Consider the following 18142-nt stretch of genomic DNA (forward strand, 5'->3'; position numbering starts at 1 on the left):
GAGCGGAGAAACTAACTGCGTTGTAATGTGTCCCAAAGCCCTAGGCGGCTGAGAGCTTCGGTCCCGCGTCTCGGACGCCACGTTGTCCTCCTCTTCGGCTTCGGTCCGCGCCTTGCCTGCGACCCGGCCTCGGGCCGCCCGTATCTGGCCGCCAGCCCCGCGCGGAGGACAAGCCGGGTGACCGCGAAGAAAGCACGTGCTCGAGCGTTGTAGCGGCCGAGGGCGCGCGTATCATCCCCGCGCGGCGCCCAGGTCCTGCGGGGGCACCTCCCGCGCGGCGTGCGGTGCGCGCAAGGCCCGGGGCGCGGCGGGCTCCGGGGCCTTTGGCGCTCCCAGCGACTCGGGCCTCCGAGGCAGGCTCCCGGGCGCTGGCTGGCGTCGCTCTTGGCCGTCTCCTGTGCAGAGCGCGACTTCCCGGCTTTGCCGCTGGCCTGAGGAGGAGGAGACTCGGCGGCATGTCACCCGCGCTGCCAGAGCTGACGCCTTCCGGTAACGTTGCCACCCGGTCTCAGCGGTTCAGTTGTTTATTGACTCCTGCTATGGGCTCCTAATCCCTAGGGTGATTCTCCTCCCCATTTGGAGACGCGCGACCAGGTTTCCCCGCGGGCGGGCGGGCGGCACCTTTGAACCTGCGGAGCAGCTCTGAGGTCCCACGTTGTTCTGCTTGGTTCCTTCCGCACCTGTCCCCCTCGCTCCCCAGACAGACCATCAGCAGCCGCGAAGCACCGCCCTGTCCCCGCGTCTTGTCCCTGAAACACGCTGTTAATGTCAAAGTAACGAAACTTTTGCAGCTTGGTGTACCATATTCCAGCAGGGCGCTTTGGAAGTTTTGCATGAGTTAACGTTCTTATTCAGTACTTTTTGAGCATGTGCTCATCCAAAGGAAGTCCACGTGCTGAGACAGATAGCAAACCCAGAGAACTATTTGAAACTGCAGCGAACGTTTCTTTTCCGCATCAGGGTTAGAGCAAACTCCAGCGTGCACAGAATTATCACTGTGTAAAAGCAGATAGAAGGTCGTGATGGGAAGTAGTAATCACAGTTGATGGTGATGCTGGGGGCTCTGAGATTAACTTTGAGAAAAAAACTAGCTCAAGAACTGAAAATAATTTCAGCTTTATAATGAGCTCTGGGTCTCTGAGGTCGTCCCTGGTTAAAATTTGTGGTCAGATCTACCCATGAAAACATGTGAGCCATGAGGTAGGCAATGTAGCAGGAAGAGAACCAGTGATAAGGACAGAACAGTAGCTGCCTGTGACAGAAAGAGGGTGTTCATCTTGGGCAGGGGTGAGAAGTCCTAACTCAGAAGGAAATTTATCACAGGTGAGCTAGTGAGCCTGTTGACTCTGGGGTTCTGATGTGGGTGTTGAAACCAGTGGAAATGTAACTGAGAAACATTTTGTCACTGATGCTATCAAATAAGATGTACAGAGGCCTATGTTACAGCTCTTTACTATCTCTGCTTCATGACTTTTTTTTATTAACATTTTTTTAATGTTTATTTATATTTGAAGGAGAGAGAGACAGAGTGTGAGTCGGAGAAGGGCAGAGAGAGAGGAGACACAGAATCCAAAGCAGGCTCCAGGCTCTGAGCTGTCAGCACAGAGTCTGACCCCCAGGGCTCTAACTCAACACGAGAGCATAACCTGAGCCATAACCTGAGCCGAAGTTGGACGCCCAACTGACTGAACCACCCAGGCGCCCCTCTGCTTCATGACTTCTTACTTTTCCCTTCCCATTTAATTAAAAAAGGAAATACGTGATTTCCCTTTCATCTAAATGTATCAACAGCAGAAGGCCTCAGCTAAATGGGGGAAGTGCAAAAACTCGATATTTCTGTTTCCACTGTGAGAGATGTTGGGGAGAAGGTGCCCTGTTAAGAACCTGACTAGTCAGGAGTAAAATGTACAGGATGTTCTGTGCATAATGAACCGAACGCAGATAAGCACGAGTGTATTTTGGTTATTGTTGTTCTTCAGGGAAGATCTCAATGACCGTTTACCCTTGCAAGGGAAAGGAGAATTCTGAAAGTGACTTTTAACTCTTACGAGAAGGTTCTGGAGGGCAAGGTGATTAGAAGCCAGTGAAAGTTAATCCTCTACTGGAAAAGCATGAGGATTACAAAAGATAAGAACAGTGAACACTTAAACCGGCAAATCTGGGAGGAAGACCTCTTCAGGTTCTCTCCAGAATGGCTGTCTGTGTTCCAGCAAGCATACTTGAGGGTTCAGATTTTCTTTGACGTTATCCAGTCTTATAATTATTGCTCATCTATTGAGTGTAAATAAGTATCATCTTTTTTTTTTTTTTAATGTTTGTTTACTTTTGAGAGAGAGAGAAAGAAAGAGAGAGTGAGCAGGAGATGGGCAGAGAGAGAGGGAGACACAGAATCCAAAGCAGGCTCCAGGCTCTGAGCTGTCAGCACAGAGCTGGACGTGGGGCTCGAACCCACGAACTGTGAGATCATGACCTGAGCCAAAGTCGGACGCCCAACTGATGGAGCCACCCAGGCACCCCTAAGCTTGTTTTAATTCACATCTAATCACTAATAAGCTTGAGCATTTCTTCAGTAGTTGTTGAGTATTATTTTATCCTTCCTTGACTTGACTATTCACATCTTTGTCAGAGTTCCTTGTATGTTACAGATGCATTTAGACATTGCCGAACCTTCCTCCAATTGCCGAACCTTCCTCCAATCCGTAATCTGTTTTAGACATTGCCGAACCTTCCTCCAATCCGTAATCTGTTATTTTTGTCTATGGTGACTTTCATTTAATAAGAATCCTTAGTTTTTATGGAATCAAATTCATCATTTTTAAAAATATTATAGGTTGGGCTTTTGAGCCTGAAGTCGTTCCCTATTCTAAGTAATGAAGATAATCCTATATTTTATTTTTCCTTATGCGAATATAGTTTTATGGTAGACTATTTAGTGGGCCAAGTAAACTCTACTTTTTCAAAGTTAATTCAGCTTTTTTTCTGGGCTTTTAGTTTTCCACATAAATTACGGAATATGTCAAATTTCTCATAGAAAATCGTGTTTTGTTTAGTTAAAAAAAAACTTTGATCTCTTGCATATATGAAGGCTGCTTTAACAAGATCTCAGAGTTTGTATATGTGGGGGGCAAGGTTGTTTTATGGTAAATAGTAAACTGTCTTAAAGACCAAGAACAGTTTGTGTATTTCTGGATTAAAAAGTGAATACAGTAGGGACCCTGTGGAAGAATGCTTAGACTTTTTATGAAGATGGGAGGAGGAGTAGAGGCACACTCCGTGGTCAGATCTGCAGTGAGTGGAGAAGTGCTCCCTCCCTAGGTGGAGAGAGAAGGAAAATGGAGTGAGCCAAGCCGTAAGAGGGTTTTGAGGCAGAGGCGGGTGAATTTTGGAGCTCCCAACAGAAGACTTCTTTGGGCAGGATTAGGTAGAATCCCCTACAGAGGGAAAAGGACTTGAAGCTAAAAGTAAGCAGGTTTGGGACAGTAGATACGGGACATGTTGAGGGCAGCCAGGAAAAGATGAACCAGGGAGGAGGCTCAACAGGGAATTTTCAGGGACTCCCATAAGTGTAGTTCTGTGGCTTTTCAGTAGTTCTTAGAAACCGCCTCCCCCTGTCTTTTTCCCCTTTCAGTTTTGAAAGTCAGATTTTCCCTTTCTTTAAAGCAGGTGTGAAGAAAACCCTGCGGGATGAGATCGAAGCCCTTCTGCGGGAGAGGATTATGGTGCTGGATGGAGGGATGGGCACCATGATCCAGCGGCATAAGCTAAGTGAAGAAGACTTCCGAGGTCACGAATTTAAAGATCATGCCAGGCCACTGAAAGGCAACAATGACATTTTAAGTGTAACTCAACCCAATGTCATTTACCAAATCCATAAGGTCAAGTATCCCCAGGGTCTTCTGTGTTCATTTGATTATTCTGTAAATCGTTTCGCGTACGGAGGGCAGACCACTGTCCCCAGTGTCTGGAGGGGACAGAAGAAAGAGGTGGTTTGTTCACAAAAAAGGCTTGTTGGACATCAAATAAAGGTCATGCGCTGTGATGAGCATTCAGGATAAGGAGTTCAGAAAGGTAGTTTTTCTGCCTTTGAGGCGTTTAAAGTCCAGTGAGAAACCACAAAGATCTTGGACAAATTGGGGTATTCACATATGCTATCCTACTTAAGTCACCACAACAGCCCTGATGAAGTAAAATCAAAGGTGGTTATTCTTATTTTGTAGATTTGGAAGTTGAGCCTGACAGAGGTTAAGGAACTTATCTGACATTAGGGAGCCTCCCTGACTTGAAATCCCATCCCCTTTCATTCCATTTTTCTGTGTCCAATAAAAATGGTTAGTCAACATAAAGAGATCAGGAGGAGGTAACTGGGTACGATACATTTTTATAACATAATTAAACACAGAACGAAATTGTTTTATAGATTATCATAGGAATTACACAGAACTGTGACTGGAAGAGGTATTAAGATGATCAAATCTGTTTTCCTGGTCTGGATTCAGTTAGAAGGACAAAGCGTATTTACCAGTTAAGCGAGAGAGTTTTATTTTCTGGAGAGGGGCATTGTTATAGGTGTTTCAAGCTCTTCTTAAAAAAAAAAAAAAAAAAAAAATGTCTAAACAAGTGATTAAGTGTTCCAGTGAGTATGGAAGGGATCATTTTATTGTGTGGTCAAGACTTTTTTTCTAGGTGAGGTGAAGGATAGCATTCATTTGAAGAAAATGCCTTTCCTTTGCTCATAATGGGAATTCTAGGTACCAGAAGATTTAGAATTGGTCCTTGAAAAGGTGTTGGTTCGGCAGGAAGAATGGTACCTAAGTTTTTCTGCTTGGCCTTGAGACTGTGTAGTTAAATCCTGTTAACTACAGGAATGCCCTCATGGGTATGAATTGCTTGTTAGGGTTACAAATACAGTTCTTATAATGCAACTGATAAGATCATATGAACTACCATGCCATGTAGCTTCGTCATATTGTTCGTGTGGATTATCATTAGATTATCATTAGATTATCAGCTTCTGCGGGACAGGAATTGATGCCTGTTTTTCACTGCCAAATCCCTACTACCTAGAGCATCTCACACGTAGTAAGTACTCAGTAAATATTTGTTAGAGAAAGAATCCTTGCCGTCTGTATTAGGTAGGCATCTAGATAGAACTACAAGGTACCCACAATAGGCACATGAAGCAAAAATGGCTGTAAATACAATAAAGTGTAGGTGGGTGTCCCATTTCTGGGGGTGCATTTTCTAGCTAGAGTTCTTCGAGTGCAGAGAACCTACCACGTTCTTGGATGAAGAAAGGAAACACTGGGTTGTTTTCACACTTGGCTGTTTCTAGTGGCGTTAGTGACCACGGATCAGGTCCCCTGATGGCTAATTTTAATGGAATGTCTCGGTTATGTTTGTAGTGTAGGTGCCCGACCGGAAGCTTCTGTGATTGTAATGCAAGTGCCTGACATGAAGCTTTTGGCTGCCAAGATACCCATTTCAAAGACATCCATCTCATAATTAACGTACTACAGCTACCGACTAAACACTTAGATAAGAAACCAGGCTGTTCCCACCCATGAAGTTCTGCTTTTAGAGAGTCCTGGGTGACCCGGACAGCCAGCTATTTGACCCCATTTTTCCCCTTTCCACAGCCTGATTCCCACTCATGTCTTAAATTCGGCAATAAAGAGTGAAACTGCGAAACCCCAGGCTCCCCATCCCTATAGCCCGGAAGAGGCAGAACCGCATGCCTGTGCTTCCACCCTCTCCCCCCCCCCCCCCGCCCCATGTGCCCCTCACCCCTTGCAGTGTGGCCCTGGGCATGCCTGTACCCTCCAGGACTTGGGAGTAATATACCTTTTTCTCCCCAAAGTGCCTTGTGGTTGTTGCTGAGATGTGTTTTGCGGTTATAAGAACCACAGTGGGTGATGTGGCCACAACTTAGGTTCTGCCCAGGGAAAGTTTGTGGGAGCTGGCCATGAGGACTACCCTGCCTTAAATATCACTGTCACAAAAAAGAATTCAACACCTCTGTTAGCCTCTACAAATGCTCTCCTTAAAGTCCTCCTTTAGTCTTGACAGCTTTCTCCAAGAGAAGAGTGAGGAGCAGGGACATTATACAGCTTGCCCCTGATCACATGATTTCTGCCTAGGGCCCTTGAGTGGGATTCTGAGCCAGGAAAAAAGGTGTAGAGAGAGGATGAAGAGCCAGAAGAAACAATTGTAAAGACAATACATGTTTATTGCTTAAAAAAGAAGTAGCTAGATAAATAGAAAACCATAAAAGAGAAAATCAAAACCAGGACATATCAACACCAATAAATAACTGCTACTCACATATTTTAATTTATATTTTAATTTATTTTTTTTTATACTGGGGTTTTAAATGGGATTATATTGGGATTACTTTATATTGTTTTATAATTTGGATTTTTTTTATCTGTATACATGAGCATTAAATGTTCTTAAACATGGTTTAAGAACTTCATAATATATTCTGTGTATATGTTATTAATAAATTTATTTATTCCTAGGCATTAATGTTGTTTCCAATTTTTCTTGCTCTTTTTTTGAAAAATTAAATATAATTTGCTCTTATAAAAAAACGAAACCCATAGGTAAGAATAAATTTGCTTTGACCACTACTCCAAATTTCCATTTTTTTCTCCTGACCTAACCACTTACATTAGTTGGTGTGTGTCTTTCCGGATCACTTTGTTATGCATTTATATGTATGTATATGTGTGTGTACATACATGTATGTGTATGCATACATTTTGGTAGAAAATTCATACTGCTTGTGTACATGTATGTTTTAAACTTCATGATGTCATACTTTACACATCAGTCAATTTTGGTTTCTACTCAGCGATACTTTTTGGAGATTTTTCCATGTCGGTATATGCAGATACACAAATGTTTTTTAGCTGCCACCAAGCATGTTATAAAGTGGATTAATTCCAGCTTATTTAGTTTTTCCCAACTGGTGGATATTTAGGATGTTTGTAACTTATAAATAGGTAAATCTTGGTTTTCATTTCCTAGCTGTTCTGCAAACAGTGTTTATCAGTTTGGGAAGGGTTGTGTTTAACTCAGTACTTGGAAGTCAGGGGAGCTGAGAGATTCTCGAGTGTTCATCAGATTGAGGTTGAGAAGGTGTTGTCCAAAGAGTGAAGTGCGGAAGGTAGGTTGAGGACAGGTTGATGCTGAGACCCTCAGGCTTCTGCAAGAGTGTAGCTCTGGCTCAGAGGGCCCGGGAAACTGGGGTGGAGACAGCTCCCGGCAGAACTGGGCTCTCATAGTGCGGTTGTCAGTGGGAGCCAGCTTGTGCTCAGGCCGGAGAGTGCTGTTCGGGCCAGAACTCGATGCTTGTGTTATCATACAGCCACTGTGTAGAGTTAGATTCTAGTACTTTCCAGCGAGGAAACCGGAGTCTAAGGAACTTGATTCAGTTCGTACAACTTAGCATGTGAACTGTCAGTTCAGGGTCTGAGTTTGTTTAGAGCACATTCCTTTCTGTGACACCCTTATGTCTTTTTGTACCTCTAGCCTCTGGTGTAGTGCCGGCCGCTTAGTAAGTGGTCCCGGGGTGTCTGGTGGTGGTGCCAGTGGAAAGTCCTATTTGCTGCTGGGGGACAGGGGTTCTCAAACTCACAGCATTGACATCACTGTCTCCTGTTGCAGGATTACTTGCTGGCTGGAGCGGATATCATTGAAACGAACACTTTCAGCAGCACTAATGTCGCCCAAGCCGACTATGGCCTCGAACACTTGGTAAGAACTCCATTGTGCCTCAAGTCTGAGACATTTCTGCGCGTTTGCTGCCTTGGTGGTAGTTGCTAGTGAGAAAACCACCAGAAGCGCGGAGTCCAGCCAGTGCCCAGATGCCTACTTTTCGTGGTCAGACTTGGAAAACAGTTTGAATCTCTTCTGCTTCTGAACATGGCAGACCGTTCATTTTGTAACTGGTTTCTTTCATGGGCACGTAATCAAATAAAAATGATACTTATAGTGGCTGCTGATAACGGCATAATGATTGGCTGTGTGTGCAGTTTGGGGAGGCCTTTTCATATACTGGGTGGCAGATTTGATTTTCTTTTTTTTTAGTTGTGGGGAAGCACACGTAACCTAAAATTGACGATCTTAGCCATTTTGAGCGTACAGTTCGGTGACGTTAAGTACGTTCATGGTGCGCAGGCATCACACCTCCCATCTCTAGACTCTGGTCATCTTGTGGAGCTGAAACTCCGTAACCGTTAAACAGTAACTCCCCGTTCTCCTGCCACCCCCCTACATCCCGGAAACCACCACTGTACTTTATTTATGAATTTGACTCCTCTAGGTGTGTGACGTGAGTAGAATCAAAGTGTTTGTCCTTTTACAACTGGCTTATTTCACTCAGTATAATGTTTTCCAAGTTCACTCAGGCCGTAGCCTATGTCAGAATTTCCTTCCTTTTTAAGGCCAGATCATGCTCCATATTGTGTGTTCATTCATTTGTTGGGGACACTTGGGTTGATCCCACCTTTCGGTTATTGTGAACAATGCTGCTACTACGTACCCACGATCTCCTTGCTTCCCTGCTTTTGTTTCCTGAGATTCTGTACGCAGAAGGGGAGTTGCTTGCTTCATACGGTAATTGTGTGTCTCATTTTTTGAGAAACCACCATGCTGTTTCCCACAGTGGCTGCACCGTTTTGTATTCCCACCTACAGTGCACGAGGGTTCTGAGTTTTCTACGGCTCTGTCGACACTTGTTCGCTTCTGTTTTTGGGGTTTTTGAGTTTTGTTTTATGAAAGTAGCCATCCTCATGGGTGTGGGGTGGAGATCTGGTTTCTTTTTGATCAACATGATACCCCTTTTCCAAATTTTATAAAATGTGGATGATGGGAATGTGTAGTAGATGCTGCCGTTCCCATTTTTGTGTGGGATTTTTGCAGACACATTCCTCTGTTTTCATTAGGAAGTCCTGGTGCTCCAATACTGATTTTTCTCATGATGTTTTGTGAGATCTTGTGTCTTTTGGATTATCGAGGGAAAATGATGAGTTTCGTGTGATTATTGGGCAGGAGTTGGCAAACTGTAAAGGGCCAGTTAAGTAGATATTTTAGGCTTCGTTTGTCATATACAGCAGTTCCTCAACTCTGCCATTATAGTGCAAAGGCAGCAATAGACAACATGCAAATGAATGAGCTTGACTGTATTCTAGTAACATTTTATTTATAAAACAGGCTCAGGCTAGATTTGCCCCGGGGGCTATAGTTTTCCACCCCGTATTTTAGGATATCCTGGCTTCTTAATTACTAACTCTGCGGATACATGACACATAGGATCTTAGAAGGGATCCTGAAGACCACAAGTCTAGGACTTTCTAACCTGTGAAGCGGTGTCTGTGAACCCCTTTGAGGAGGCCTATAAACTTCTTTAAATTGAGGTTTGTGCATACTTTTTATTTCCCAGTGAGAGGGTTCATGGCCCTTTACGAAATTCTAAAGAGGTTAGTGATCTGTAGAAAGTTGGGAACCATTGAGTTCAGCCACCATCCAGTGAAGGAAGTCACGGCCGGAGACACTGCAGAAGGAGTGGGCCACACAGGCTCTTGGGACAATCGGTCCTCCAACCCAGGCCTCCTGTCTTTTCCCGTCACCATGCTTTTTGCTGATTCGCAGAGTACGTAGCTGCATCAGCTTACTCTTTGACATACCACATGTCCAGGCATTGCCCTTTTCGTCATTTAGCTCACAGTTCAGGGGAAGAAGCTAAAACCAGGTCTCAAAGACTCTTGCCTTTCCTGCTGTCCTCACAGCTGGGGCAGCTGATAGGTCTTCTTGGCTGAGATTTCATTCAGAGCTTCTGTTAATTCCCTCTGTACTTCCTTACTGAATAAAACTGGGTTTTCGAAGGTCAGGAGTTCTTACTCGTATGGGAGGAAAAGAAGAGCGAGCTGACGTTTGCGTTTGATCTGCTAGGCCTACCGGATGAACAAGTGTTCTGCGGCAGTGGCCAGGAAAGCGGCCGAGGAGGTGTCTCTCCAGACAGGTAAGGAACGTCATCCTCCCGGGTTCACGGAGATGCTTCCTTTGAGATTCTGAGTTACAAGGCTCTGTCTTCATGGCCCTTTTCCCCCTGTGACCATCGGCCTGCTGGCCACGCCGCAGTCGCTGCTTTGTCCTTGTGTGTAAGTTACTCTCTGCCCTTCCCTAAGAAGCCGCTCAGTGTCTCTCTGGATTTATTCCATGCCCATGGGCTCAGGCTTGACGCTGTGTTTGCTTTACTGGGGGTTACAGCTTACCTTTGTAGCTAGGACTGTAGCTTCCTTGCGTATTTGCAGCTAAAACAAGTTTTCTCCCTTTGGAAGCACGTCATTAGGTAGTTAAGGTGACAGCTGACTGGTTATCATGGTTAACATTAAGATACCTGATCTTGGGGCGCCTGGGTGGCGCAGTCGGTTAAGCGTCCGACTTCAGCCAGGTCACGATCTCGCGGTCCGTGAGTTCGAGCCCCGCGTCAGGCTCTGGGCTGATGGCTCGGAGCCTGGAGCCTGTTTCAGATTCTGTGTCTCCCTCTCTCTCTGCCCCTCCCCCGTTCATGCTCTGTCTCTCTCTGTCCCAAAAAAAAAAAAAAAAAAAAAAAAAAAAAAAGTTGAAAAAAAAAATTAAAAAAAAAAAAAAAGATACCTGATCTTAACCCTTTAAAGCTACCTCATCCCCACGATTGGCTTATTTAAAAGAGATACTGCCTTTTGAGCATTTTCTGCTTCATACCACTGATGTCCTTAAAGGCTTTGTGCCGCACACCCAGGAGTGTGGCATTAGATTTAGTCTTGCTGGGACTTGAAAGTGGCTCCCTGAAATAACTAACCTTCTGGCTGGCTGCCATTCACATGACTTGGGCGCCAGCTGGTGGGGAGGCTTTGAGGGAGGGAGAGGAATACAAGAAATATGTGGAGCCCCTAAAGATTTGGAAATGTAAGATTATTGCCAACAGGAGAAAATGTAAAGCAGAATTGTTAGGAAGTTAGACACAGCATACTAATGAAGACTGAAGCAGTTCATGGGAGCTCTGCTTCTGAGAGATAATGCTTAAATCCAGGGGCACACACAGACTGTCAGCCCGACAGGGTCACAGGTCAGAAAATGTTAAACACGCTGAAGCGGGGAAAGAGAAGGACCTTTTTCTTATGTCCTCATTATTGTTCAGCTTTGGGAAAGATAACCTGTTCAAAGATTGGGTTATCAACTAGTCAGTGGTCTTCTCCAGTTAAATGATACAGCATAACCCAGGTTACTGAGTGGTTACTGTCACCAAAGGCAAGGGGCAGTGCACCCCTTCCTCGGGCTTCTGTCATGACATGTAAATGGACATAACATTGGAGGCTCTTTTAGAAGCACCTGGACTCTAGCCTGGAGGAAAAGTTATTAAAGGATTATTAAGAGTGATTAAGATTTGATCTCTCATACTTTAATTTAGGCTTTATAATTGTTAATCCTGGCTTAATATCCTCCCACAGTGACAGGCCTGTAGCCCAATGCTGGAGAGCATTTCAAGTGGAATGTTTCCATGAGGAGCTCTCACAGATTCTGTGTCAAGTTCAGGACCTTTGAGATTTCTTAAGAATAAGGGGAGATGATTTATCCAAACACGGCTGTGGTGATAGAAGAGGGGTTACTCACTGAAACACTTTGAAGTCAGATATACAAGGATTCAGAGTCTTTTGGGTTGGCTTGGCAACAATACGTGCACATCCCCTATGGTTCATCGTTTTCCTGGTGGGGGCCGCGATAACCAAACGCGTGTTTGCAGTAAAATCTATGAATTGTCTCACTAAGTGCGATAAAGACTATAAATAGCCTCTTGTGGTTCAGGAGAGGTCACATCATGTTTTGTCGTCAAATGAATTAAGAACAAAATTTGTGCTTTTGTCTTGTAGAGTTGTAGATAAGGGGTTATAGACGTGTGTTGGAGGGAAAAATCTTAGCGCCTGTCGATTCACAACACAAAGTTCAGCCTATTTAGAGATTTTACGCTTGTTTTTCTTTTCCCAAAGGAATCAAGAGGTTTGTGGCAGGAGCCCTGGGTCCAACTAATAAGACCCTCTCTGTGTCCCCATCTGTGGAAAAACCAGATTACAGGAACATTAGTGAGTATTTCTGGTATATAATCTTTGACCTGCCAGTATCTCTGTGTTTTCAGTGATCCTAAAATCTGTAAAATGGGACGAGTAACAGGATCTTCCTCAGACTTAATTGACATAAAGGGCTTATAATGGTCCCTGGAATGTAGTTAACCTCTAAACAAAGAGTTAGCTCTTGTTTTTATTACTGTCATCATCATCATTATTATTGTTATTGAGTTTGTTTTCAAATGTACATGGTATTGTGTTGGTGCTTCTTTATCTGCTGAGGAAATAAAACCAGTCAAAAAAAAAAAAAGCTTTACACGGAACAGTTGGGTAAGTATGGACACCAGGCCTTGGTCTATTACAGAATAACTCACTGAATCTCCATTTCATGTCAGAAAGCAACCCAAACCATATAAACATACTAGCACGGTCGACATTATAACTTAGTGTATATAAACACTTACATTGAGATTTTATGAAAAATCTGCAGATCTAGGTCAATTTCTTAAACATCAAGACAATAAAAAAACAAAAAGAATGAAACTTAGCTGAATAATACTGATACTGTGTATGGTAAAGAGTTTTGTATAGACGACAAGTTCAGGCAAGTATGGTTTGTAGGTTTTTGGTTCTAGAACTTTCCATGTAGCGATACCATACTTCTTCACCAGGGATTGCTCTCTCATACTGGGCTTATGCCTGGTGATGCCCTCTTTGGTCTAACATGACAGCAAGGGGCTGAGTTCTCCTTTCTCTTGTGCTGTATACAGCAAGCATAAAGGTACTGTTGAGGTTTCTCTCTGGAATATCCAACCTTCTTTCTTGTTTGGTTGGGAGGTGAATGGGGAGAGGGATGACCTCTCAGACAGACATGGACAACTCAAGATGTTTCTAACAGAAATCTTACGCAGCAGTGATTGAACACTTTGGTTACAGGCTGAACTTGCCCTTCAGGCAGGTTTCCTCTCTGGCAGAGTTGGTGTCAGAGGGCAGGAGTGAAGTCCACGGGACTGTGGCCTCTCCCCAAGGCAAGTGTGAGGGAACGGGACGAGGCCTGCGATGTTCCCACGTCAGTGTGATATGTTCCTGTAGCTGTTCCCTCACACTCATCCCTTAACTGACTGATTAAAACCACCTTTGGAATGAATGATCCACTCTAAAGATGTTGGAAGTAAGGTAGGGGGCTCAAGAGACCATATGCCTGCCTCCTCACTCACTCATTCTCGGCTCGTAGGCGGTGTTTAGTAGGAGCAACTGTGTTCGGTTTACAGGTGTAATTTCCACCACGGCCCTATTCCTTTATTTGGTTTCTCACAAAAGGTGATGTTGTCCTTAAATTAAGCATCATAAACCAACAATAGTTAGTTGACGGCGCAGGCCTGAACTCATGTCCTGGCCACCGAGAGGATTTTGATGACTGAGTCCTGGATGTGATTTATTTATTCTTTTTTGCAGCATTTGACGAGCTTGTTGAAGCATACAAAGAGCAGGCCCAGGGGCTCCTGGATGGTGGGGTTGATATCTTACTCATTGAAACTATTTTTGACACTGCGAACGCCAAGGTGAGTTAAGGGAGATGAAAGGGACGGTGAGTGGGGTGGGGCTGTGATGATCGCCCAGTGTGGCGAGAAGACCGTCACAGCCATTGTCAAAGTTAGATAAAAGTCTTCTGTTCCATTCTGTTCTTGAACATTTCTAATTGCGGCCAGTGGAATGAGAAAAATGTCAAAAGGTTATCTTTTGAAGTTTCAAACATTTTTTTTTTTTTAATTATGAAAGTAAATATTTATAGGTACAGCTACTAGGTACATGTATGCAGATGTAGTAAATACACACACATGGTTCTAAATGTGAAAGATATGTAAAAATATGGAGTGAAAAGCAATGTCCTTCCTTCTCCTGTTCCCTGGGATGCAGGTCTTTCCCGGATAGCCACGGTTAACCAGTGTGGGGGCCTGGTAGAGATGCTGTGCAGGTGTAGAAAGTGTGATAACATCCTTTAGATGATCGAGGGACTGGTTTCCCCCGTGATGCATCTGGAATTTTTTTTTTTTTTTTGATAAAGTTTTTTGAGATTTATTTATTTCGTTAGGAGGGAGAGCGAGTGTGTGTGTGCATGAGCAGGGGAGGGGTAGAGAGAGAGAGAGAGAGAATGTGGAGCCCGATGCGGGACTTGATCTCACGACTGAGATCCTGACCTAAGCTGAAATCAAGAGTCAGATGCTCAGCCGAAATCAAGAGTCAGTGAGATGCTGGCTGAGTCACCCAGGCGCCTCTGGAATTTATTTTGGGGCAAGGAATGTGGTAGAGATGTACCTAGTAGTCTTTTTCTCTAAGGTGTACCTAGTTTTTTCTTAACATCATCTATTACATAACCTATTAGTTCCCAGTGATAGGAATCCTGTGGAATGTCACCCAGACCATCCTAAATTCAGAAGTGCATCTGGGTAGAATCTGTTCCAGTAATCTGTCAGATGTCACGCTCCCATCCTGCTATTTTCTGTACATTATCATTAAAATATGTCTGAGTGACTGGTAGGCTTTTATTCACCTCCTTCCCAGAACCTCTGTTTTTCCCTCAGAATTTTCCTGGCTATTCTTACACATATATTTTCCATGAGATCTTTAGGATCAACTTGCCTAGTTCTGAAAAAAAAAAAAAAAAAAAAAAGAAAGAAAGAAAAAGAAATTCTCACATTGTCGATTTAGTAACCTTTTATGCCAGAGAACCTCACCATCACAGTGAAGATCTACATTGAGTACACGTTGCATCCTGATTTCCGAAAATTATGAAAATGTAAACCTCTTAGAATCAAGAGATGTAATGATGAAAAGAAGGAGAAGATCAGTTCCCTGGAACTTAATAAAACGTGGGCGTGTACACAGTAACTTGGGATTTGTACCTTTACAGCACATTCCAAGCTCACATTCTTTTGTGGTGATGCACACTGTTAGTTTCTGTACCTACTGTGGATATATGAGGGTGTGGAAGGTGGAGGCGTTCTTACTTATGTATTTAATTATGTAATTAAAAAAAATTTAATGTTTATTTTTGAGAAAGAGAAAACGAACAAGTGGGGGAGGGGCAGAGAGAGAGGGAGACACACAATCTGAAGCAGGCTCCCGGCTCTGAGCTGTCAGCACAGAGCTCAACGCAGGGCTTGAACTCATGAACCATGAGATCATGACCTGGGCCAAAGTCATATGCTCAACCAACCAAGCCACCCAAGTGTCCCTCACAGATTGTATTTTTAAACCAGTGATTTTCAAATATTTTTTTAAACTTAATTTTTTTAATGTTTTATTTATTTTTGTGAGAGAGACAGACAGACAGAGCATGAGCAGGGGAGGGGCAGAGAGAGAGGGAGACACAGAATCCGAAGCAGGCTTCAGGCTCTGAGCGGTCAGCACAGAGCCCGATGCAGGGCTCGAACTCACAAACCATGAGATCATGACCTGAACCGAAGTTGGACACTTACCCGACTGAGCCACCCGAGCACCCCCGTTCTTCTTTATTTTTAATTTTGATTAGGAGAAGGAAGAGAGTGTAGCTCTTAAGCTCCTCTTTGGAGGGAATATTTGTTCGTAGGTAAACTCTGAGCCAGCATTTGTTTTGTTTTAACGTGTACAGTGTTATACTTGGGAAACGTGTGTCGGGATTGCACCTTGCAGGGCGGACATGCTTCTTCCCCAGAGATTGCAATGTTTATCTTACCTAGCAGGGTTTTGGAAAAGGGAGACGTCTGATGAGCCAGTTAGACTGACCGGGGACACAGTCTCTCAGAAATAAAGATGTTCTTCTTTTTACCCCCAACAGGCAGCCTTGTTCGCACTCCAGCAACTTTTTGAAGAGGAGTATTCCCCCCGACCTATCTTTGTAAGTTCTAAAATTTGCATGATGTATCGTGCCTTTTATTAATACTGTCATCTCGAGGGTAGGGTTTTGCCTTTCCTTGCCCAGGACAACTGTCTTTAGTGTCTTGTAGCCTCCTCTGTTCACCTTCCTCCTACCACCCGCTCTAGACCAGTAGCAGGCCAAGCTCTGGAAATGCTAAGAAAATGAACTTAGAAGTGGTTGGCAGAAGCAGACCATTCCAAGGAAGCATGGCCGAATTGGTCCCCTGGAGTCCAGGGCTTAGGGACTCCTCCTGATAAGGGTCCCAGAGGAGTGGACTTGCATGCTGACTGACAGGGCCAGTGCTGACGACCCCAGCCTGCGAGTAGGCAGACCCACGGGAGAGGCCGAAGGCTGATGGTGGGAAAAGAATAGAATGAAATCCAGGGGTGTTGGACGAACCAGCTATGTGTCAGCCAGGACAGCCAGAGGTCTCTGGGAAGGCCTTCTGCTGTGGGACCGGATGTGTGAACTCAGAAGCCTTGTTGGTCACTGGGTTTGCCTCAGGGACTTTCCCTGTTTTTTTGTTTTTATGGCTTACCGGCTCCTCCCCACAGTCACTTTACCCACGTCCTTTCTGACCACGATGGTAAGTGGTTCCTTTTGTTAGAGCTCCACGGTTCCCTTCCTCGTAAGAGAACAAAGTCAATGTGCTCATTTTATTTCACGTTTGTGACCATATTCTTAATTTGAGCCTCTGTCGTTGACGGAGTTTACTTTGTTAATTCAGATTTCGGGGACAATTATCGATAAAAGTGGGCGAACTCTTTCTGGACAGACGGGAGAGGCATTTGTCATCAGTGTGTCTCATGCAGACCCACTCTGGTAAGTGCTCATTCTTTTCCTTGACCCCATTCCTTTTAGGGCTATCTTTTTGGATGGCTACAAAATGGGGCCTGGGAGGGGACTGGTCCTGCGTATTTCCACTGAAAAGCTTGCATGGGACGTTGGCTTTCTGGGAAGTGCATTCAGACTTTTCCGAAGGGCGTCAGAAGACCACTGTCAGAATGGGTCAGTTGGAGGGGCTGGGCTCGTACCTCCTGGATCGGGCAGATGGCTGCCTGTTTGGCTGTAAGCGTGCCCCTCACAGTTTCAGGCTGTGCTTGGCGCAGAGTCCTAATTCTGCAAAACTATTACCAGCGCTAATAGTGCTAATAGGTAAAACTATTACCAAGTATTACGTTGGTAGGACAGGGCTTTGCAAGGTGTTTTCTCCCCCCAGCTTAGGGAGCAAACGGAAGCAGTTCAGTGTGGGATCAGATGGGAATTCTCTACTCAGATTTTTATCTTTAAATAAAGATTAACCTGGCTTTTACGTTCTATTTTAAACTATCTCCCTATTTTTCTGATCAAAATATTTTAAATTACATACCACAAGTGAAATGGAACCTCCCAGAATATATACTCTTTTCACCTGTGCCTTTTTTTTTCACACACGCCCTGTTCTTCCTGCCTGGAAGCTGTGCCTGCCCCCTTCTCTCCCTCTCTCTCCCTCTCTCCCTCTCTCTCCCTCTCTCCCTCTCTCTCCCTCTCTCCCTCTCTCTCCCTCTCTCCCTCTCTCTCCCTCTCTCCCTCTCTCTCCCTCTCCCTCCCTCCCTCCCTCTCCCCCTCTCCCCCTCCCTCTCCCCCTCTCTCCCTCTCCCCCTCCCCCCCCCCCCCCCCCCCCCCCCCGACTCTGCTGACTCCTTGTTAGCCTTTACGAATCATCTCCAGAGTCCTCTTCAGGGAACTTTCCCTCTCTGATTAGCTCAGGTTGATGTTTTCGGAGCACTCTGTTTACTTTTATTATTGTCTCTGCCATAAAAATCATAGTAATAGACATTTATTGAGAGTTTTCTGTTTTAAGTGCTTTCTGTGAGTTATTTCTTTTAATTGTAGCAGCACCACCTGGAGGTAGGCACTGCTGTTTGTGTCCTCATTTTAATGAGACTGGAACAGAGACTCAGAGGCTGTAAGTCAGTAGGTGATCTAGGGATAGGAGCAGCTCTTAGCGACTGTGCTTCCACATTTCATCAATTATTTTGTTGTTGTTTTATTCATGTTTTAATGTTTCTAATTTCATGACACGTCTTACAGTTGAGTTAATGTGGCAGTGTGATTTCTTAAAAGCTGCTATCAATTTAGAGGGCATTGTTATACA

General features: G+C 44.5%; 1 protein-coding gene across 3 annotated transcripts in view; it reads left to right on the forward strand.

Moving 5' to 3' along the window:
- Positions 1–10: 10 nt before the first annotated feature.
- The window catches only part of MTR (5-methyltetrahydrofolate-homocysteine methyltransferase), a 133149-nt gene continuing 115017 nt past the window's right edge, over positions 11–18142 (forward strand). The window contains exons 1-8 of one of the 3 annotated variants that reach the window (XM_058696257.1): positions 11–489; positions 3661–3875; positions 7669–7758; positions 9955–10024; positions 12033–12125; positions 13563–13669; positions 15925–15984; positions 16733–16827. In XM_058696257.1, coding sequence (XP_058552240.1) covers positions 456–489; positions 3661–3875; positions 7669–7758; positions 9955–10024; positions 12033–12125; positions 13563–13669; positions 15925–15984; positions 16733–16827 — 764 coding nt within the window. In that variant the 5' untranslated portion in view covers positions 11–455. The remainder of the gene's footprint in view (positions 490–3660; positions 3876–7668; positions 7759–9954; positions 10025–12032; positions 12126–13562; positions 13670–15924; positions 15985–16732; positions 16828–18142) is intronic. The other 2 variants (XM_058696258.1, XM_058696259.1) reach the window with 2 other exon arrangements.

Source organism: Neofelis nebulosa, chromosome 13 (genome assembly GCF_028018385.1).
Source record: "Neofelis nebulosa isolate mNeoNeb1 chromosome 13, mNeoNeb1.pri, whole genome shotgun sequence".
NCBI lineage: Eukaryota > Metazoa > Chordata > Mammalia > Carnivora > Felidae > Neofelis > Neofelis nebulosa.